The 23,819-nt window shown below is 38.4% G+C and overlaps 1 protein-coding gene across 3 annotated transcripts in view; it reads right to left on the reverse strand.

The window, feature by feature from the left end:
• Positions 1–22,814, reverse strand: part of BTBD8 (BTB domain containing 8) — a 99,162-nt gene extending 76,348 nt beyond the window's left edge. For all 3 annotated transcript variants that reach the window (XM_024119984.2, XM_028489136.1, XM_028489137.1), the window contains exons 1-4: positions 22,478–22,814; positions 16,775–16,969; positions 8,592–8,842; positions 869–986 (exon numbers count right to left, since the gene is read on the reverse strand). In XM_024119984.2, the coding sequence (XP_023975752.1) occupies positions 869–986; positions 8,592–8,842; positions 16,775–16,969; positions 22,478–22,626 (713 nt within the window). In that variant the 5' untranslated portion in view covers positions 22,627–22,814. The remainder of the gene's footprint in view (positions 1–868; positions 987–8,591; positions 8,843–16,774; positions 16,970–22,477) is intronic.
• Between the last annotated feature and the right edge of the window lie 1,005 nt (positions 22,815–23,819).

The raw sequence follows: 23,819 nt of genomic DNA on the forward strand, positions 1-23,819 counted from the left end.
GTACCCTTGAACCTACAAGACTGCTTCTTGCATCTGCAAAAATAGTCTGGTTCTTCCTCTTCTGCAGCACCAGAATAACTTAACATTCTATTTGAAACACAAAGAGATAGGGAGGAGAACTCTGGGTTCCTCAGCTTTCTGGTTCCAATTCTAGTCTGTTATGAGGCCAGCTGTACCTCTTTCCCTTGAGTTCCAAGAAAAAAACCTGTATTTTTATTAACATCTTTTCTTTCTTTAAGCAGATTTTAGTTACTTACCAAAAAAAGAGTCTAACCAAAACAGGCAGCAGGCTTTAATTTAAACTCTAAAAGCCTGGAATGTCTAAGCAACCCAACTCTACAGCAGAATAATGATTTTTTAAAAGTACACTGAAATATTAAACCTCCTAATACATGCTATTCAGGAGAATCGGCTATTTTGAATCAAAGACTTTGAGCCAGAATGAATTCAGAGAAAATACATGTCATTCATGTAGAAATAATAATTTTCAATACCATAGTGCCTGTGAAATTAAAAATTGCATTTAATTACATTTTCTGTGACAGTGGCTTTCAAACCTATTTTAGGCAACAGTATATTTTCTTCTAATAAAATCTTCGGTTCATGCCCAATGCACAGCACAGATCTTCTCTAGCTGAGCATGTGCACATGTCTGGGTAGGGTCACCTGTGCATGTGTGAATGTGCAGATAGAAAATCCTGCCTAATGTCCAAACTCCTCCCCTGTCAGAGACCTCCTGAGGCATTACCATGGAACCCCTGTAGCCTATGTGAATCAGCTTGAAAACCACCGTGCTAGAAAAAGACAGCTACCTTTTTACACTTTACTGTCACAACCAAGACACCAAATTAATCACATGCCTATTTACCTGTGAGCTTTAAAACTTTTTCCATCAACATAAATATCAATATCTGGGCAACACTGTTTCACATAAAGCTTCAATAAATCTTCTCCTAATTCAGATGCAGGTTCCAAGTCATAAATATCTTTAAAAGAGAAAAACAAGACTAAAAAAATAGTTTCTTTAATAGTATATATATTCCAAAATTTTGTATTCTAATACTAGCAAAATGTTTTTCCACAGTTATCTCAATTAGCTACTGAAAGAGAGTAACAGTGACTGAAACATTTAAGTGGTAAATTCAAAGTAAAATGAAACTTTAAAATCATCTATTCTTTCTGCTCTGAAATATATATTTCTATTTATATTTAAATATAGATATACCTTTAAATATAAACATAGGTAATATTGTTACAAAATTATATACCAAAACTGAAGCCACTTCATGAACATCTGACTTAGAAAGTTAGATAATTTTCCAATTTTTATATTCTTTTTCACCACTTAATTTTTTCCTGTTCCTGTTCATGGATTTATGGCTAGGATAATCTGTGAACCAATAGAATTTCAACTAAAATCAATGGGATTTATAGGACACTTACTATGAGTTTAGTACTGTACAAAGTATGGAGAGGTATAGAAAATAAATAAGAACTATCTCTACTTCAAAAGATTCACACTTTAGGCAGTGGGAAGTGAAATATAAAACATGTACATATATATAAAAAAAGAAAAATACTAAATTGTATACTATAGCTTTGTCAGTTCAGAAATTTTTGTTAGTACACCTGGTGAGGATGGATCACCAGGAACATATTCCCACTAACCAATTTACAAATGTATACATTTATAAACCAGAATGCCAATACTGACTCTACTATCAAAAGAAATCCAGAATCCAACCACTACTCAATATCTCCACTGCTACCACTGTAAACAGATAAGTTAGGGGGTCCCCGGAGAAAGAGAACCATGAATGGCTTTCTTGACATAAGAGAACCCATTTTGGCCTAAGCCATTTTGTGATCTAGGCCTAGCTGCAATGCTTGCCCTTGAACAGGTCTCAGTAATTAATGATCTTAAGGGAGGGGATGCAGAGACAAGGGCCAAGCAGCCAAGAAACAACGGTGCAGCCTTGGAGCAGGAACAATATCTTTTGAGCTCCTTATAGAACTAAAACTCCCAATAAATGGAAGATGAAGCGATCCTCATTCCAGAGAGAAGGTCACCGTTTTGCACAGACCCTAGTCTTATCAGCAACCTCACCCTTGAACCGTTGCTATTAAAACTCTCATCAAATCTTCCCAGGTTGGGACACACAGTTTTTGAGGGGCAGGAGCCCGCTGTGTCCCCCTTTGCCTGGTAAAGCAATAAAGCTATTCTTTTCTACTTCACCCAAAACTCTGTCTCCAAGATTTGATTCGGCACTGGTGCACAGAGGCCAAGTTTTCGGCATCGTCATCCTCGTTCAAAACAATATGGTTCTCTCCATTTTTTATAGAGTAAAAGCCAAAGTCTTACAATGGCTTATCAAGCCTCACGTCTGGCTCCTCACTACCTCTCTAATCTCACTGTCTACTCTTTTGCTTATTTCCATACTGAACTCTCTCATTCCTCCAAATGGCAAGTTATGTTCCCATGTTAGGATATTTCTACTGCCATTTCTCTTGCCTTGAACACTCATCTCCCCGATATCCACTTGGCTAACTTCCTCACTGGATTCAAATCTTTGTTTAAACATCACCTTTTAATCAAGGCTGACTCTGACCACCCATTTAAAATTGCAACTCCCATCACTAGCACTCCCAATCCTCCTTCCTCTGTCCTATTTTTTCTACAGCATGTCACCTTCTAACTTCTTTACTGCATTATTTTCTATCTCCACCCCCACCATACCTTCTCTAACTGGAATCAAAGTTCCAAAAGAGCTGGAAGTCCACTTTAGTCATTGAAGTATCCCTTAGACCTAGAATAGTCCTAACACATAGATCCTCAATAAATATTTGTTGAATAAATTAATGTATCAAATACTACATAAAAAGATTTTTGAAGAAAAAACATAAAACTCCAACCAGAATAAAGCAGGGGAAGGAGGCAGATCCTACCACTTCCAGATATTCCTATAGAAGACTTAAAGCACATAAATTAGTGGGAGATGTTCAGAAGGAATAGTCTTCATTTCGATGATTCAAAGATCAGAGTATAATTTTTTTTTTCAGAGTATAATTTTTGACACAAAGGGAAAATCTAGAAACTTTTCAAAAGAAAACCAAGTTAATCTGATAGATGATTACCTATCTCAACTCCCAATTATGTACTCAAATAGCCTCCTGAACTTGATATATCACAGTGTGGTATAATAAAAACATATATTTGGTCTTTCTCCCCCATTCCTGGCACAGAGCTTAAAACTCTTGAAATTTCCTAAATTATAGGAATGTCTTACTTGAGATTATGCTAATGAGGTGATTCAGGGTAGGGTTCCTAAATAGCTTCAGGATGGGGGCTGGTCACCAGAAAGGACAAATATGTGATTAAAGAATGGGAACTTTCAGTGCTCCCCCGCATCTCTAGGGAGGGAAAGGGGGCTATAGATTGAATTATAAAAATTCTTGAACAATAAGATTCAGGGAGCCACTGGGCTGGTGAACACACTGACTTGTTGGAAATATAACAGGGAAGAACCAAATCTGACTACATATTGGATCTGTTTCTTTTACTTTAACCCTTGCTTCCCACTGCTTTTCTTCACTAAAAGGATACTGTCTATACATAATGGCCTGCCTCAGGGAACCCTGCCCCTCTGCCTGAATGTTAAACCAAAGTGCCTTTGATCAGGGAAACATCCGGACCCTGTCCACCTGTAGATGGCTGCAAGAAAGAAGAAATTAACACATCCCCTCTCTGAGGCTGGCCATTCCAGGGGATATTTGCAAAACTTATGGCCTTTTTACTTTACTTCCTCATCTCCTCCCCCTCTCTGTGGTATAAAAGAAACTGGCATCCAAACCCTGATAAGACGGTTATTTTGAGACTTTAGTCTGCCATCTTCCCGGTCTGCCAGCTTTCCGAATAAAGTCGTATTCCTTGCCTCAACACCTCATCTCTGATTTATTGGCCTGTCATGCGGCGAGCAGAGCGAGCTTGGACTTGGTAACAGAAAGATGGCGCACCCTGAGGAGGCATGGCATTTGTTCTGTATACTGTCCTTGCTCACCCCACCCCATACCTCGCCCTATGCATCTTTTCCATTTGGCTGTTCCTAAATTATATCTTTTATGATAAACAGGTAAACATAAGAGAAATGTGTTCCTGAGTTCTGTGAGTCATTCTAGCAAATTATTGAACCTTGGAGGAGGATGGTCATGGGAACTCCTGAATTTATAGTCACTGGGCACAAGCCTGGTTAGTAAAAAGCACCAGAATATGTCACCCCAAAACATGCCACTTTGGCATGAGGATTATTTTGAGCTAAAGGTACTTGAGAAGGAGCAGATGAAGGAAAAGCTATTTACATCCCCCTAACTGCCTAAAAATAAAGTACAGGTTTTCCCTTTTGTAAAGGAAATTTCCATTTGTAAAGATATCTCCTTACTATTCTCATCACTTGACTCTTATTTGCATAACAAGACAATCCTTATTCACCATGCATTGTCTCCCCTCACCTTCCCATAACTTGCCTCCACCACCTAGTAGCCCAAAAGTCCTTTCTTTCGTTTAGCCTAAGATGATATATAAGCCTCAATCAACCGGCCACCTTCTTGAATCTCCTTTCTTTGTGAAACTCCTGGTACAAAATAAAGTATTAAAAAGAAAAGTAATAAACACCATTTTTCCCCCGTCTGTTAATCTGTCTTATTTTAGTTTAATTTGTAGGCCAGTCACAAAACCTAAGAGGGTAGAAGGAACTCTTATCTCCCCTACAGTAGCCTAAGCACTCCACTTGTGTTGAAGTGGGGGCAATTTGTAGGACTAAGTCCTTAACCTGTGGGGTCTGTGCTAACTCTGGATAGTTAACTGTCAGAATTGAACTGTTGGATGCCCGTTTGGTGCTAGGAGAATTGGTTGGTGTGTGGAAAAAAACACACACATTTGGTGTCAGAAGTGGTACCCAGAAAAACAAAAACAAAAACACAATCGCAGAAACCCAAAACTGTTCCACAACCTGAAGTCATCATTCCACTCTACCTTAAATTTTCTCTGTTCATACTCCTTAAGCCTGCAAAATAGTACCACCTAAACTCCTTAAAATAGCTTATGCGTAAGGTGACCACATCTTTTGGTTTGCCTGGGGCAGTCCAGTTAATGCCTCTTGCCCCTCTTGCCCCCTTATTATTATCAACAGCAATAATAATTTTTCATCTTTCACTCTCTCAAAAGAATCCTAGTTTGGACCACAGACTATAAAGTCATCCTTGAAGGCTTTCATTATCTGGCTTTTGCTTATATATCCAGGTTCATCCCTTACTTTGACCATTCCTGTCCCCTACTCTACACTACACCCACAACAAACCATTTCTGGATTTCCAAATTTGCTATGTGCCTGGCTCTCTTTGCCTCCAGGCATGTTGTTTCCTTTGCTTGGAACACTACTTCCCTAAACTCGTTATGCCTGGTTAACTTCTGCTTTTTCCTTCAGGATTCAATTCAGATATCACTCCCTCCACGTAGCCTTCTCTGAAGGCCTAAGCCTAGGTTACATGTGCCCTATCTGTGTCCTTATCACACTTGGTACGTAACTTACCTGACTGTACCTCCTACTAAACTGCAAAATAAGAACACTATCTGTTTTGTTCACTATCAAATCTTCAAAACTAGCACAAAGTTGATACTCAATGTAATGATTAGAATAGCATTTCAGGAATAAACAGCAAGTGCAAAAGAACAGAAGTGGCAAAATATACTTCCTTAGGAGGAAATGCCAAGTAAGTCAGTAAGAATAGAGCTCAGGGGGTATGAGGGGTTGTGAAGACAGAAGGCAGCAGCGTTCTAGGCAGCAATCAGTTCCCAACATCCCCTTGCACCACGGGAAAGAAGCTGGGATTTATATTAAGGCTGTGTGAGACTACTGCAGGATTTTAATAAGGGAAGTGCCATGACCACACTTGCAATTGATGGACGTTGTTCTGTACAATAGAGATGGAGGGTGGCACATCAAGAGGCCTGGTGACCAGCTGGGGTTCAAATTCTCAAGGAAAATAGCAAATTCCTGAAATAAAGAAATGGCAGGAGGGTAAAGAAGAGAAGTATTTAAGAATATTTAGGAGACAAATCAACAGACATGATCATGAATCGAATGAAGGGTAAAAGAGTAACTGAGGAGAAAGATGGTAATATAATTCACACTGATACAGTATTTAAGAAAAGAGCAGGCTGAGAAAGCAGATGATTAGGTCAGTTTGACACAAGTTAAATTTTGAGATATTTAAGGTATATTTAGACACATATGTCTAGTCAGTGGTTAGATACGAAGCTAAAAAAAAAAAAACAAAACTGGAGAATACCAATTATTTAAGGGGCAGAAAGAGGAAGTTCCAGTGAAGGAGACTGAGGAGTGGCCAAGGGGGAAGGAAAGGAAAAGGCCCCGTTATGCTCATATTGTTCCCTAATATGTCAATTGTGTTGGATCAAACTCATGTTTTGAAAACAAGTGTTATAGTAGAATTGGATGTATTTGAAAGTATCTGTTAACTAAAGAGTTTTATTACTGGTGTTTCGTGCAACAACAGTAAAAACAAACTGATTTAAGCTTAGTTAGATTTCTTTTATATATGTTCACCATATCTCATTACAGTGAATGAATGAATACATGCATGCATGCATGCCTGTTCTAGGCTTGAGGTAGATCTATTCATACTTTTTAATTATCTCATTTAGTCTCAGTCCTAAGAAGTAAGTGGTTACAGACTGATTTTATAGATGAGGACTCTAAGACTCAGTGTAAGGGACTTTCCCAAGGCCACATAGTTAGAGCAGTTGGCAGAGGTGGTATTTGGTACCCATTTTTCCTGCCTATAGTCTAGAGCTCTGCATGGTCCCACAGCAGCCTATTAAAGTGGCCAAACAAGTTTTGAGTATAAGTGAATAGAGCTCATTTACCCCTCAACCCCTTGCCTTCATCTACTTTCTCCATCACTCCATGGAAACCTCCGTGTTGACTGGTTTACCAGACACTTGCTTGTCCACATCTTACACTTGCTTGTCCACATCTTATTAACTCCTTTGCAGTATTGCATACTGTCAATGCCACCCTCCTTGAAACTTCCTTTGTCTTCTCTGACACTATGCTCTTGATTTTTCCCTCTTAGGTGCAAGCTAATCCATGAGAAACACTAGGTCAATGCAAAGAACTGCACCAAGCTGAACTCAGCCCTGTAAGAATACACAAAACATACACAAACACCTAAAACATCTACCAGATACCTCAGTTCACCCACACCTACCCATTTCTGGTGTTACAAACTTCTATCTGGTTTCAGATAGCAACTTCTGGGAGACCATTTTCTATGAATATTTTTGTGCTTCTGTATGGTCTGGCCTTTCTGAGGAGAGCACTGGCAAATTTGGATAAAGGATGGTTAAACAACAAACATGTCTTATAGGAGCAGTTCCACGTGTAGATGTATTTCTGACGTATCTGTGGGAAGGAAGGTGATCTCCGCGTCTTACTCTTCCGCCATCTTCTCTCCTCTCCTCAAACATGTCTTAGAAGTCAGAGGTAATGTGATGCTCCAGAAAGATTCAGAGACTACTCTCCCCTCAAAACCATTTCCTTACACTCTAGGGTACTGAAGCTACCTTATCCTAACCAGAGAAGATTTATTTACCTTCCAAAGTAAAGGTGTCTCTCTCTCTGCAGAGGAGGATGGGCAGATCTGCCAGCAGCCTATAAAAGTCTCATAATGTTGGTGTTCCCCTCCTATGGTGCAATCCCACTGCACGTGCAGGACAGGTAACATCAGACCCTTACCACATAGCCTCGTGGGGACTGAGGGTGGGGAAGTGGTGCTGAGATGCTCTGTAAGTAACAAACAGTCTGTTCTCTGATCCAGGGGTCTCGAGTTTCCTGTTAGAATATCTACTATATATATATCTATATCCTTAACATCCTCCTTCCACCAATTCACAATAATTCACAAGCTGCAACCCTTCTGACACCCACTTATACAAACAAACTAGAGGTCTTTTTCAAGGTCAAATGCCACATTTATTGTAGTACTTATGTACTTCTGAACCATTTAACATGGGTAAAACTATGCTAACCATTTTTATTAGGTTCCTATCTTTTAAAAATGTGTCACGACAAAAGTTTCAGTGATTTTGTGTCATGACAAAATGTATTGGTGATTTTTGTGTTGCATGGTGTTTTTTAAGGAACGCATATATTGTGTTATAACAGAATTGATTCTATAGTCTGCTAAAGCTTTTATTGGTGTAGATTAGAATAAGGATGACAATATATGAGGCTTAAAAGGAGAATTATGAATTATGTGTGTATTTTTTAATAATAACCCCATCTCTAATTACTTAGGAAAACTGGGAGTTGACCATATTATTATTTCCATTTTCCCATAAATTATTTACTTTCATTTATTTTTATTATATTGACTTTCATTTACTTTTATTTCATTTACTTATAAAAAGTGATCAGTAGAGCTGACTTTTGAAGTATATTTTTCTCTAATTGTATCAGAACATAATTACTTTCATGGCTACAAAATTTTATAAAAATCCACAAAAAATACCTCACCAGTGGAAATTAAGTTGTCCTCTTTGTTGTTATCTTCTGGAATGTCCTCTTTGTTGTTATCTTCTGGAATTTCATGCTTCAGAAAAGAATGATCAGATGACCTTTTACCTACAGATGATCTTCCATCATTGTCAGTACACTTTCTAACACTGAAGTCACATTTCTTTTGTGGTACTCCACTCTCCACTATCTTTTTCCTGAGAATTTCCTCTTCATAGTTTTTTATGTTTCTGTTTGATGAGTATACAATCCTAAAAGACACAATGTAAAATATTAATAAAAATGTCAGTGATTCTTAAAAGCTAGTTTTCCAGTGTGCTGCTTTCATAGATAACGGCTATATAGTTTTAAAACCTTTCTAATCTGGACTAACTAGAGGAAAGATCAATCTAAAATAACAGAAAGTTTGAAAAGTAGTCTATAAAAAATTTTAATGTTAAAAAGGAATATATAAGGCCAACAAATTATATAAGCTAAATGAAATGGACAATTCCTAGGAAGGATACACACTACCAAACTTGATTTAAGAAGAAACAGAGTATCTGAATAGACAAACAACAAGTAAAGAGATTGAATTAGCAATCAAAAACTTCTCACAAAGAAAAACACAGGACCAGGTGGCTTCACTGCTGAACTCTACCAAATGTTTAAAGAAGAATTAATGCCAATCCTTCACTTTTCCAAAAAATATAAGACGGAACACTTCCCAATTCATTATGTGAAGCCAGTATTATCCTGACACAAAAGCAGACAAAGACATCACAAGAAGAGAAAACTACAGACCAATATTCCTTACTAATATAGAGAAAAAGTCTTCCACAAAATAATAGCAAAGTGAATCCAGCAACATATAAAAAGAATTATACATCATGACCAACTGGGCTTTATTTCAGGAATTCAAGGGCAGTTAAACAGATGAAAATCAATATTATATACCATATGCTACAGCCTGAATGTTTGTGTCCCCTAAAATCATATGTTGAAAGCTAATTCCCAATGTGATGATATTAGCAGGTGGGGCCTTTGGGAGATGATTAGGTGGAGCCCTCATGAATGGGATTAGTGCGCTTATTAAAAGCAGCTCCAAAGAGATCCCTGGCTTTCTTCTACCATGGGAGGGAACAATGAGAAGTCAGCAGTCTGCAACCTAAAATAGGGCCTTCACCAGAACCCTACCATGCTGGCACTCTGATCTTGGATTTCCAGCATCCAGAACTATGAGAAATAGATTTCTGTGGTTTATAAGCCACCCAGTCTGCAGTCTTGTTATAGCAGCCCAAATGGACTAAGACACCATATCAATAGGACAAAAACTACATGATCATCTTAGTTGATGCAAAAAAAAAAGCATTTGACAAAATCCAACACCCTGTCATAATAAAACAGTCAGCAAACCAGCAATACAGTAGAGGGAAACATCCTCAACCTGATAAAGGAGATCTATGAAAAACTCACAGCTAACATCAGACTTAATGGTAAAAGACTGAAAGCTTTCTTCCTAAGATCAGCAAGGATGTCTGTCTGCTCTTACCCCTTCTATTCAACATTTAACTGGAGATTCTAGCCAGGGCAATTAAGCAAGAAAAAGAAATAAGCTGGATTGGAAAGGAATAAGTAAAGCTATCTTCATTTACAAATGGCAAACGTGTATAGAAAATCCTTGGAAATTCACCCAAAAACTATTTGTTAAACAAGTTCTGCAAGGTTGCAAAGTACAAGATCCATATGCAAAAATCACTAGCAATAACAATCTAAAATGAAATTAGAATGTAATTCAATTTACAACAGCATCAAGAAAATAAAATACTTAGGAATGTATTTCATAAAAAGTGCAAGACATATCCTGAAAGCAATTAAATAAATGGAAACACATTCCAGATGATTTAATATTGTAAAAATGGCAATACTCTCTGAATTAATCTGCAGATTCAGTGCAACACCTATCAAAATTCAGCTAGTTTTCCGCAGAAATTGACAAGCCAACACTCAAAGTCAAATAGAAATGCCAGAATAGCCAAAACAATCTTTACACAGAACCAAATTGGAAGATTCACACTTTCTGAATTCTAAGCTTCCTACAAAGCTATAGCCATCAATACTGTGTGGTACTGGTATAAGGACAGACATATAGATCAGTGGAATAGAACTGAGTGTCTAGAACATAGATTTATAGACAACTGATTTTCAACAGGGGTGTTGTGATATTGTGATTTATAATATGAACTATATATTTGGTCTTTGTCCACTATTCCCAGCACATAGCTTCTAAAACCCTTCTAACCTCCTATGTAAAAGCCACAGAATATCTTTTATTATAGTACTTAAGTTTTGTTCCCAGGTCCTGAAATAGCTCCAGAAGGATAAAGGTGAAATGAATGTCTTTTGTTATTCATAGCAAGTCCCTTTCAACCACACCAGAGTTTACATTAGTGAAGTTGGTGACTTTTAGAAAGCTCCTAAAAATGGGGGCTGGTTGCCTGGAGAACCAACCAAGTGCTTTGAAGGTTGAAACTTTCAGCTCTCCCCTCCACCTCTGGAGAGGGGAGAGGTTGAATTAATCACCAACAGTCAATGATTTAAACAATCATGCCTATGTAATGAAGCCTGCATGAAAACCCTAAAGGATGGGTTTCAGTGAGCCTCTGGGTTGGTGGACACACGGAGGTGCTGGGAGAGTAGTGAACCCAGAGAGGGCTTAGAAGCTCCTTCCCACATCCCTTGCCCTATGCATCACTTCTATATGGCTGTTCCTGAATTTTTTCCTTTTATAATAAATCAGTAATATGGTAAGTAAAATGTTTTCCTAAGTCCTGTGAGCTGCTCTAGCAGATTAATTGAACCTGAGGAAGGGGTCATAGGAATCTACATTTATAGCCAGTTGATCAGAAGCACAGGTAACAACCTGAGGCACAGGTAACAGTCTCCAGGTAAATAGTGTCAGAACTGAGTTAAATCTGTAGGACACCCAGCTGGCATCTGGAGAACCTCAGAATTGCTTGGTGTGGGGAAAAACTCCTGCGAATTTGGTGACCACAAGTGTCAGAAGTAAAGTACTCAATGAGCAGAGTATTAAGAGTAAAGGAGACACACAGGAGGGTGTTTTTCCTTTACAGGTATTCAGACAATCCAATGGGAAAAGAAAAGTCTCTTCAAAAAACAGTGCTGGGCCTCTCGCCTTCTGAGACGGCCCACACTCTGTTTGTGGACTGTGTTTGTCCCAGGGCCACTCTCGCCTTTTGAGACAGACCACATTCTGTATACAGAATGTATCTGTGTATCTCTCTAAATAAATCCACTTATTACTTATCCAAAAAAAAAAAATGGTACTGGGACAACTAGATATCCAAATGTGAAAGAACAAAGTTGGACCCTAGCCTCACACTATATACAAAAATTAGAATAGGTCAAAGTTCTAAATGTAAGAACTAAAAAGGTATACAGAGGATAAGTAATTGTGACCTTGGATTAGGCAATGGTTTCTTAGATATGACACTAAAAGCACAAGTTATAGAAGAAAAAATAAAATGGAAGTCATAGAGATTAAAAACTTTTGTGCTTTCAAGGATACCATCAAGAAAGTTAAAAGACAACCCACAAAATGGGAGAAATGTTTGCAAATCATGTATCTGATAAGAGACTTGTATCTAGAATATATAAAGAATTTCCAAAACTCAATAGTGTAAAGACAAATAACCCTATTTCAAAATGGGCAAAGAATGCAAACAGATAATTCTCCAAAGAAGATATACAAACAACCAATACGCACATGAAAAGATATTTGATATCACTGTCCATCAGAAGAATGCAAATCAAAACCACAATGAGTTACTGCTTCATACCCACTAGGGTACCTATAATCAAAAAGACATAATAACAAGTGTTGTCAAGAACACAGAGAAACTGGAATCCTCATACATGCTGGTAGGAATGTAAAAGGGTATAGCCAGTTTGGAAAAGTCTGGCAGTTCCTCAAAGCGTTTAACATATGACCCAGCAATTCGACTCCAAGGTACATAACACAAGAGAAGTGAAAGCATATGTTCACACAAAAACTTGTACATGAATGTTTGTAGCAGAATTATTTGTAACAGCCAAAAAGTCAGAACAACTGAAATGTATATCAACTGATGAATGCATAAACACAATTTATATCCATATGTACAGAAAAGAGTTAACATAGGTGGGACTGCTATCTTTTGAAAGACTTGATTGTAAGAGTTGTCCTTGGCTGGTATCTGGGAACATTATTTCAACAGTGTTCATAGCATTCTCTAAATGACAAGGGTGGCTCAGCTATTGTTAGCTTGTACATTGTTTATAAAATAATATGGTTTACGCTGAACACATGCTTTCCTTCTAGGAGTCTGGAATATGGGTACACATCAGGCAGGAGACCAACTCCTGGTAAAAACTCTGGGCATTGAACCTGTAATGAGCCCCCCTGGTTGGCAACATTACAGAATTGTTGTCATAACTCATTGTAGGAAAATTAAACATGGCCTGTGTGGCTCCACTGGGAGAGGACCCTTGGAATCTTGTGTCTTGTTTCCCGTGGATTTCACCCCATGTACCTTTTCCCTTTGTTTCCTTTGTAATAAATCAGAGGCTAGAGTATAACTATATGCCGAGTCCTATGAGTCCTCCTAGTGAATCATCAAACCTGGGAATGGTCTTGGCAACCCTTGATCCATCACACAATGAAATATTCAGCCATAAAAAGGAACGAAGTATTGATAAACAACACAACATGGATGAACCTTGAAAACATCACACCCAGTTTAAAAACCCACACATAAAAGGCCATATACTATAAAAATCCATTTACATGAAATGCCCAGAATAGGCAAAACCATAATGACAGAAAGTAGATTATTGGTTGCCAGGAAGTGGGGGGAGGAGAGAGTGGAAAGTGACTGCTAATGGGTATGGCAATTGCAATTACCAAGAATTAAGTTATTAGAGAAACTGACAATAGTCAATTTATTTGAGGAATGAAGAGGACTGACCTGGAGGGGTCTATGGATGACTGACCAGTGGTACAGATTGGTGAGACACAAAGATAGGGGGTTTAGGAAGGAGGGAGGGAGAAAGGTCTAGAGGCAGTAATGAAGTTCACAAGTGTTTTAAAATGTACCTGGGGGTGTTCCCTGGGAGCCTACTGGTTAGAATTCTGGGCTTTCACTGCTGTGGCCTAGGTTCAATCCCTGTTTGGGGAACTAAGATCCTGCAAGCCACGTGGCAAAAAAAAAAGTTACCTGGGAATTTAGGTTTATTCAGATATGGTGAAGCCAACTGATCAGGAGATGATTACCAGTGAATAGACAGTTTACAACTTACAGTTCACAAGAGGAACAGGGAATACCATGCCAGGTAGGGCCACATGGGGAAGCAACAGGGTCTATTTAGAGACAAAACAGGGAGGGCAAAGCATAGGCAAAAGTGGTTTTTGTGGGAAGGAATGGGTGAGGCAAGGTAAGCAGCTGAGCAAGTTTAGGATTAAATTGAGTAATTTGGGGGAGAGGGGGCTCTGGGCTCTAAGGGTGGTCTTTAGTTGTCTGGTACCTGGCTCCGGGATGATTAGGGAAGAAGAGTGTTGCCTTCTAGAGTATAAAAAACAGACAGAAGAAGTGGGTGTAGGAATGGATTCAGGATTACTTGGTTTGCATATCAAAGGCATGCTCAGGGAATTAGCTAACTCTGGAAGGAGGAGTCTCTCCCCAGTTAGTGAGGTCCCAGATGCCAAGTTACATATATATATAGTTAATATTACAAGACACCTATTCCACCCACTTCAGCCCTACTAGTGTAAGGGATGTGGGAGAGAAAATAGCCACCACCTGAGAAGGCTGTAGGGGAAACGGAATCTTTTATACTGTGCTGCTGTTCTATGTGTTTACTTGATTGACATTTTATACTAGCATTTCCCAGTTATTGATGTTAAATTGAAAATTTAAAGGTCTTCCCTTTTTTCTTTTCTTTACACACACACCTGTGCACACACACACACACAAACATGCACATACAACTATAATGTGGTAAGTCTTAGGAAATCAAAGATTTTTATTGAATTTTAATCATGAGGTCATAAAGCAGGAACTACTTTCCAGTGCCAATCATCTGAGCCATATCTGAAGACACGGTACATAAAAAATTTCTTCGGGGCTTCCCCGGTGGCGCAGTGGTTGCGCGTCCGCCTGCCGATGCAGGGGAACTGGGTTCGCGCCCCGGTCTGGGAGGATCCCACATGCCGTGGAGCGGCTGGGCCCGTGAGCCATGGCCGCTGGGCCTGCGCGTCCGGAGCCTGTGCTCCGCAACGGGAGAGGCCGCAGCAGAGGGAGGCCCGCATGCCACAAAAAAAAAAAAAAAAAAAAAAAATTTCTTCGAAGACTGTACTTACTACTCTAACTTAAGTGCATAGCAAAGGACCCTAAAATAAGTAACAATATGACAGAATACTTCAAAATCTTTATTGGTTATTTAAAGAGAAGGATGTGTGTTAAAGATACCTATAAGGACTGCATTTCATACAATAAAAATTTTAAAATCTATGTTATCAGAATTTTTACTAAAAAATGTTAATCTCAATACTGCACATTATAATCCTCTCCCTTCGCTTTATATTAACACAGAGAAATTTCAATACAATCTGCCTTTTAAAAAAGGGGGAGATATATCACAAGCACTTTCTATACACAGACACTGATGAGATACCACTGGGAATGCTCACATCGATGATATGATCTAATCTCAAGGAGCTTACATAATCACAGACATACTTCACTAACCTAACACAAAACAGAATGTGATTGAGTGCTTAAAATAGAGGATTGTGAAGTGCTAGGAAGCATAAAGCCATTTACTCCAACGTCCTTGTTCTAAATATAAGAAAACTGAGGCTCAAAGAAATCATAAAACAAGGTAATGCAAAGCCAGAAGGCATATCTCTGTCTTGTTGTCAAGTCCAGTGCTTCCTCCACTCTACCATACTGTCTCTCATTCAATCTTTTTTCTAACACTTTTAAAGACAACAAATAAAGGATAACATTAATGTAATTTCTCTTTCTCTAATATATAAAAATTTGACTTTTCCCAAGCATCTTTTTCTAAACATACACTCAATAGCTGGAGAAATGTATAATATCAAAGGGCTACTACTATGAATAATACTTATAATGTATTCAGTACTTACTATATCTCAGGTCACTATGCTAAGTGCTTCATAAGCATCTAATTTAACCCTCACAACAATGCTATGAGGTAGGTATTATGTCCATTTTTCAGGTGAGGAAACTAAAGTAAGTGATCAGCCCAAGTTCACTCAGTTAGAAATACCATCACTCCAAATACCATCACATTAGGGAGTAGAGCTTCAACACACGAATTTTCAAGGGAAACAATTCAGTCCATAGCAATGGGCAACTGATTTTCAACAAGGCTGTACAGACAATCCAATGGAGAAAGAATAGTCTCTCCAAAAACAGTACTGGGACAACCAGATATTCACACACAAAAGAATAAAGTTGGTCCCCTTCCTTACATTATACACAAAAATTAACTCAAAATGGATCACAGACCTAAATGTAAGAGTTAAAAGCATAAACCCAAAAAATTCATAGAAGAAAGTATAAGAATAACTCTTTGTGACCCTAGAATAGGCAATGGTTTCTTATCTACAATAGTAGGAGTAAAAGTGACAAAAGAAAATTAGATAAACGAGGCTACATTAAAAATCTAAAACTGTTGTGTTATAAATGACACCATCAAGAAAGTGAAGACAACCCACTGACTGGGAGAAAATGTTTGCAGATCATATGTCTGATAAGAGCCTAATATCCAGAATACATAAAGATCTCCTATAACTCAATGATATAAAGATAAATAATCCAATTGAAAAATGGACAGAGGATGTGAATAGACAGTTCTCTAAAGCAGATATATTTCTCCTCTCTCAGGATCAATCTCAAGCAGAAATTAGCCTCTCCTAATACTAAGCCTCTAAGACTCTAATACTAATACTTAGCCTCTACTAGCACTAATTACTAAGATAATATGGAATTTAAGTTAGAAGGTTATAAAGTAGATATGAAAATATAAGAAATGAAAACACACACATATGTTTAAAAAATAAGCAATTATGTACTAGATTTAAATATAAGAGAAAAAAAGATGAAGAAAGCACTTACTGTAAAAATATTCTAAATTCTGAAGCTTCAAAGTTCTCCACAGCAACAGGTTCATGGTTTGTTAAGTTATTTGTATGTCCAACAGTAAGCAAATAGAAATCAGGAACCCTTGCTAAAAGGACTGCTTTGTGTGCTTTGAACAAAGTACAATCTATAGAGAAAGTAACATCTGTATGGACTTCTTCTCTTAGAAGCCTATAAGGAATAAAAAGGAACCACAGTTTAATTAGTGATGCTTAGAAATATATAATATGCCCATTTTTATAAAATAAGCTTTAAAAATAACACATAAACTAAAAATACAGAGATAACAAAATAAAGTTAGTATGAAAATGAGTTTATTCTCAGTTCATCCAAAGAACATTGTCTAACATTGGTTTAGAAGGCAATTTTCTAAAATTTATAATGAAAACAAAGGTAATTACACTAAAAGAGTAAGACTATTTTTTCAAAAAATATCTTTTCCTTTTAATTCCTTCTACCAATAAAATTTATCTTCTGCTACTTATGTTGATTTTCCTTTATAATGTATGTACTTCAGATTTATTTTGGAAAGAGAACACAAAGTAATGTGATTGTTGACTATTGAATCAATTTTTTAAAATCTTACTAAAACTGAAGCAAAAAAAGTAAACAGTCAACACCACCAGCAAACCACACGCAATAATAGACAATCCAGTCTAGAAACTGGTACACTGCACTTTGACTATTGTTAAATACCAAGTCTGAAATGCAGGCTTGGCTGTCAAGAATGTGACATTTAAGCCCTCTTCCATTGCCCACCCCACAAAAAATAGAACTACGCTCTAATCTATTATTAAAACGATGGACTCAAGGAAAGCCCATTCAAATATCTTTACTAATATGCAGACATAGTTATGGTAAAGTTCACATGTAAAATGATAGAAGAACAGAAATCAGCATCATAATAGAAACTGTCACAATGTTTTTTCTGTGTGGTAACTATATATTTCTGCTCTGTAAATATTAAATAATACTTCATATAGTATAACATTATTGTCAGCAAGTTTTGTACTCTCAGAGGACTTCTGTATTGCAGGATATAACTGGCAATCACACTAGTACACTATAGGAGGTCCAAGTATGAATAAAGATATCCATTACAGTGAAAGCTTAGAATGTTGCCACTGACACTCACTCCCCCAAGACCCAGTTAATGGCTCTTTCCTCTGATCCCTCGGTACATACCTCTATTACAGCACTTCTGTCACTGTATCATTATTATTTTTATAATAATAAAATTATATTATTTTAATATAACTAAAATATATTATATTCAGACAATGAACTCTCCAAAGGCAAAAACTGCACCTTCATTAGATAGCAAGAGCTCAATATCTGCTTTTTTGGATTTGGCTGTATTTTACCCTAAACAAAACAAATGCTTCAGAGCACAAAGCTTTCAGAACCTTGGAAACAATGAGCAAATAGACGCATTTTAGTCAATATTTTAATCAATAAATTTTTTCATAAGCGATTGTTAAAGTTATGCAAGAATGTATTGGTCTCCCAAACATTAATAAAAACTCAAATTGTACAATACAATTACAACATTTAGTCCTCCTTCCCATCCCCCACTTCTCCCCAAGTGAATAAACAAGCATTGCAGCTGGTAGCCATACAACTGTCACTAGGGAATCTGCCTTGTTCATAATAGATGCTCATGAGTATTCGTCAATAAAAAAAAGTTAATGTTTTAAAAAATGTTAATGTGAAAATACAGTGCTTTTTATTTTATAAAACTACCTGTATCAGTTATAAGCATATCTTGTTATCTGTTACAAGTAATATCTGACTCGGACCTGCTTAAACATTAAGGAGGGTTTTATTGGCTCATCTAATAATAAACTCTAGAGGAAGGATAGGCTGGAGCAAAGGCTCAGTGGTGTCAAGGCCCAGCTTCTTTCCATTTTATTTCCCTGTCACCTACTGTATTCACCTATCTAAAGCATTTTAGACTACTGATTAAACCCAATTCTCACTAAAAATTTATTGAGCGTGTACCATGTACGAAGCACTGGGGACATAAAGGGGACTAAAGCATAGTATCTGCCCTCAAGGAGTTTGTAGAAGAGTATGGAGACCAGGCCTGAAAATTAAGGTGTGTGATATATTCAATAGGACAAACTAGTAAATTTTTTTCAGGGACAGACATAAGAGATGATCTTATAGAGAAAAGGAAAACCAAAAGGAATTTTAAAGATTGAGTAAGAGTTGGTCAAGGAAGCAAGGCAAGGTAGTGGGGAGCTCCTGCCTCCATGCTCCTTACAGAGGTTTGTGTTGAGTGTGGAGCTACAAATTGGTCAGCAGAGTATTGAGGGGATAAGAAGTGGCAGATGAAGCTGCAGGGATAAAGATGAATAAGAGACAAAGAGCTTAACTGTATCTTACAGTTGAAGGGGAATGATCAAATAGTTCAAAACATGGGCAATTTTATTTTTCAGAATATCTCCTGTTAGTTGTGTAGAAGGGGAATTACGGGAAAATGAGAATGAAGGGGAAAAAAACTACTGCGCAACACAAATGAATGATGTAGAGGGTGTGAGCCAGGAGAGAATCAATGGTGATAGAAAATAAGGGATTAACTTAAAATATATTTAGGTAATAGACTGGCAGGAGTTGGTGACTGGAAGTAGAAGGTGAAGGGAAGGGACTAACCTAGGATCTCTCTCATATTTAGCTTAGACAACTGGGTGCTGGTGATGCCACCAGCCATTGAACTACATCTGCTATGCCAACTTCCCTCTTAAACTCCAGACATATTTTCAATTCTCCTGAACATTCACTATACTACTCCCTTTCAAATGTCCTAAGAATTAGCACCATCTTTTATGCTTCTCTTTCCCTGTGTTTCCACGTGTAATCGGTCACCAAGCCCATGAATTGCACACAGGAATCCTTTTCACCTTGTCCGTTTTCACTGCCGTTATGTATCCCTTGACTATTACAAAATCTCCTAGTTGGTTTCCTTTTTTTTCCCCAATTTCTTTACTCAATTCAAGATCTAATTATGTTCATCCTCTATTTAAAAAACATCAATGATTCTCCACTGCCTCCAGAATACATTCCAAATTCTTCACTGAAGAGTCTCTATGGTCTAGTCTTAGTTTACCCATTCACCCTCATCTACTTTGATACCCACAATCCCCTTCCAAATAAACCTACCAAATTGTACCACATGTCCCTGATGCTCTTAGTCACATCTGAATGGACAACGGACTGAGGCAAGGTTAACCATTAGCCAATGTGGTAGTTAAACAAGTGAACTCTAGCAGAGATGTTCTATAATAATCAAGAGCCAACTGATCACACTCTTAAGAGAGTTTCAAAGAAAATCCAAGGTAGGTAAGAAAAAGGAATGGGTAAGGAGAGAAGCAGAAATGAAGGAACAAAGTTACTGGAAGATCATTTTGCATAACTACCGTACTTTAGAGAAAGTAGACTGACTGGGTCCATACTCTGGTCATGAGACCTTGGGCAAGTCACTTTAATGTCCCTGGAGCCAGACTGCCAAGGTTCTTACTCTGACTCCACCACCTCTTCTCTAAGGCTGTTTCCTTATCTGTTAAACGGGAATAACAACAAGATTTACCTCACAGGGGAGTAAATAAAACACTGCATGTCAGCCCAGTGTCTAGCTAATAGTAGGATGGCAATAAGAATTTTTATTACAATTGTCTTGAACAATGGTCCATATCTCAATGAGGTCTTATTTTACAATTGTTGTCATATCCCAAGCAACTTTCCAATTCTACACCAGAGCTGGCTTTTTGACTACTGAAGCTGTTTCCTATTTTTTCTCACTTCTTCATATATCCTATTGCCTCAGGTAACGCAGAGGAGTCTCTGTTCCTTGCTGTTTGAAGCAATTCAATACAACTTGCTTTCCCAAAATAAATGAAGCTCTTCCAAATCTCCATGCCTTTGTAAAAGCCATTCCCCTTGTTCACTCTCTTACTTCTCCCTTCCTAATCTCTATCTAATCAATTTGTAATCAATCCCCAAGAGATCACTCAAACATCTCCTATAAAGCCTCCCCCAAATCACCTCAGTCCCCATTATCTCTGTTTGGCTATTACCTTTCTCAGTAGAGTGCAAGCACAACACCAAAGTCATGTCTTATTAATCTTTGATTTTCAGAACCTAGTACAGTTCTAGGTATATGGTGGGTGCTAGCTACTTTATTAATATTTGTAGAATAAAACAACGATATTGCTGTGCTTAAAGAAGATTACTTTGGCATAGCATTCAAGGTGGCTGGGTGAGTATATGAGATTGTTTTAGTTGTTTAAAAAAAAAACACTTTTGCTTGTAACAAGAACTTGGAACTTCAAGATCCTATCCTTTAATTGCTGCTAGGATGAGGATAAATTGTTCACCTGCTATACTTATGACCTCATTTTCTTTATATAAATTAGATGTATTATCTTCTTTAAATTCATGACACTTGAAGGCTCACAATACAGCCAGAGGAACAGAGCCACTGAAGAGGAGTACCTCATCCTTAGAGATTCATCCTAGAAACAGAACTTCACTCTCATTTTTTTTAAATGTTGTACATCAATTCCCCCAGTGGTGGAGACAAGGCAGAATCTCTCATAGTCAGGCCCAAATTAAAAGGAAATTTTTTTGCTTTATAAAGTTCAGTTTATAACTGGTGGAGCCTTAAGTATGGGCAACAGTAAACATTTTTTAAATGTAGAATGCTGCACAACTGTTATTAATAGTAATTACATTTACACTAGTTCAATAGTTCTCAAAGTGTGACCCAGGCCAGCAGCATCACCTGGGACCTTGCTAGAAATGCAAAAATCTCACACCCCATCCCAGACCAACTGTATCAGAATTAAGGTCTGGGTCTCAGTAAATCTAAGCTCTCCAGGTGATTCTGATGCACACTAAAGTTCAAGAATCAATGTTTTGGTGGAAATGGAAACTAGCTAGGGAATATTTCTAAGCTTCATTTTCTTTATAAACTGAGATGACGTTCCTGGATTCACAACAACTCTCCATTTGCTAGAGTCCTCATGGGAACTGGGAATTGCTGGGAGTTGCTGCGGGCTGTATTCTAGGGGGAGAGGGGAAGCCAGGTTGCGATCAGGAAGTATTTCTACGAAAGCATTTCTACTAAAACGTTTAAAGAGAGCTCAGAAAAAAAAAAAAAAAAAAAAAAAAAGAGAGCTCATCAGAAAGAGACCTCCAACGCTCCAGTAATCTGATCCATTTTTACTCATTCTAAATAGATACTCAAAAAAATTTTTTAAAAATAAATATATACTCTTCTGCCTAATTGTATCATTTTTCTTAGAATTGTTTGAGCTTATAAAAAGTTGTGTAAGTTTCAGGACCACAAAACCTGTATCCACCCCGACATTAGCGAGTCTTTCAAGACTTAAGCCTACCCGTGTTAGAGTATTTTGGCATAAACTGGTGCTGCACAGAACAATGATGGTAATTTTGGTTTTCTTCTTGAATCTGGTACGTGGTCTCCGAGGTGCTCTGGATTGGTTATATAGGGCGAAAGAACCCGCTTTGTAGTGAGGAGACAGGTGAGCCTCCTGCAGTGGCCTGAGGTGAGGAGGACAAAGCAGGGAGGGATGGAGAAACCGAGGAGCCACAGTTTCTGGTACGGAGGTGGGCGCCTTAAGAAATGAAGCAGCCTGAGTTCCCGCCTCCTCCTACCTGAGCAGATCCTGGCTGAGCTGCTCCGACACCATCGCCTTCAGCCGGCGCCGCTCACTGGGCCCCTTCCTTTGCAAGCCCTTACTGCAAACTCCAGGAGACTCCAGAAGTACCACGGGGGCCACGCTACCCTCCCCACAGCGGGCCATGTTCCACAAAGGTACAGCGGCGCCCCGCAGGCCCAGTACAGGGTCTCACTTCTCCGCCTCTGGAAGAAACGGGCGTTTCATACCGAAAGCTCTGCTCCTACCCGAATCCGCCCCCTAAAGGAAAAGGCTGACGCCTCTCGTCTGTTTGTTGACGGTCCCTTATGGCTGCCGAACCTTACTCCCGGAGAATCTCGGAGACCCGGCCCGCGCCGGCACGTGACCCGGAGGGTGTGCGCAGGCGTAGTAGCTCTGTTTTAACTCCGCCAGCAGGCGCTCCGCGCAGCACTGACCAGGGAGTTAACTGTCCTGCGAAGCTAACCAGGTCTGTGCTGCTAACCAGGTATGCGCTTTATCCCTGTCCCTCTGCTTTCCAGTTGGTGCTAACCAGTCATTTAAATAAATGTTTTATCGAGAACTGAGTTCAAATCAACCAGTGCAGCCTTTCAGCACTTTGTCTTCCTGGGGTGTCAGCGCTTTTTTTCCCAGGAAAGACAAGTTCACTAGACCTTTACTGCGGCGAGTCACACTCCTTCACTTACTGCTTTGGGCAAGAAAAATTGGGGGTGTGAGGGGCGCGGGAAGAACTTCGTAAAATCAGCAGGAGTTACAACACTCCAGAGACCCCTGCAAAGGGTATGGTATCATGTCTAGAAGACTCCTTCCCCTTCTATTCCAGGGAGTGGCTCGTATAACTGCTCTTGGACTTAAGCAGAGAAATGTCAGTTATATTCCCCCACTTTGCATATAAAGTTATAAAAGTTATGAGGTGGAAGAAAGGAAGTAATGTTGTAGAGGTAAAGTCTTTAATTGAGCAAGGAATTGGGTGGATTGATGAGCTATAGAATTTTGAAAATTTGGTGTGGAGAAAAGAGCTGGAGCGAAATCACTTAAAAAGTCTTTTGGTTTTTTATTTGATTACTTCTTCCAAAGGAGGAAGGTTCAATCCTTCTGCATCATTCAGAAGCTCTGCACAAGGTAACAAGTACATACTAATTGCTTGGAAAATATATGGATATTGTACCAGAAGATTGGCCAAGAAGTAGCCATTTCTCCAAATAACGATCTTCTCAGTTGTTCAGACACCTTAATTATGAATATAGTGGATAATTGATTTTTAATCATTCTTATAGAAAAGAGGAGTGTCAAAGATAATATGATAGTTAGCATTTATTGAGTGCTTTTTAGGCAAGAAA

Source organism: Physeter macrocephalus, chromosome 4, assembly GCF_002837175.3.
Source record: "Physeter macrocephalus isolate SW-GA chromosome 4, ASM283717v5, whole genome shotgun sequence".
Classification (NCBI taxonomy): Eukaryota; Metazoa; Chordata; class Mammalia; order Artiodactyla; family Physeteridae; genus Physeter; species Physeter macrocephalus.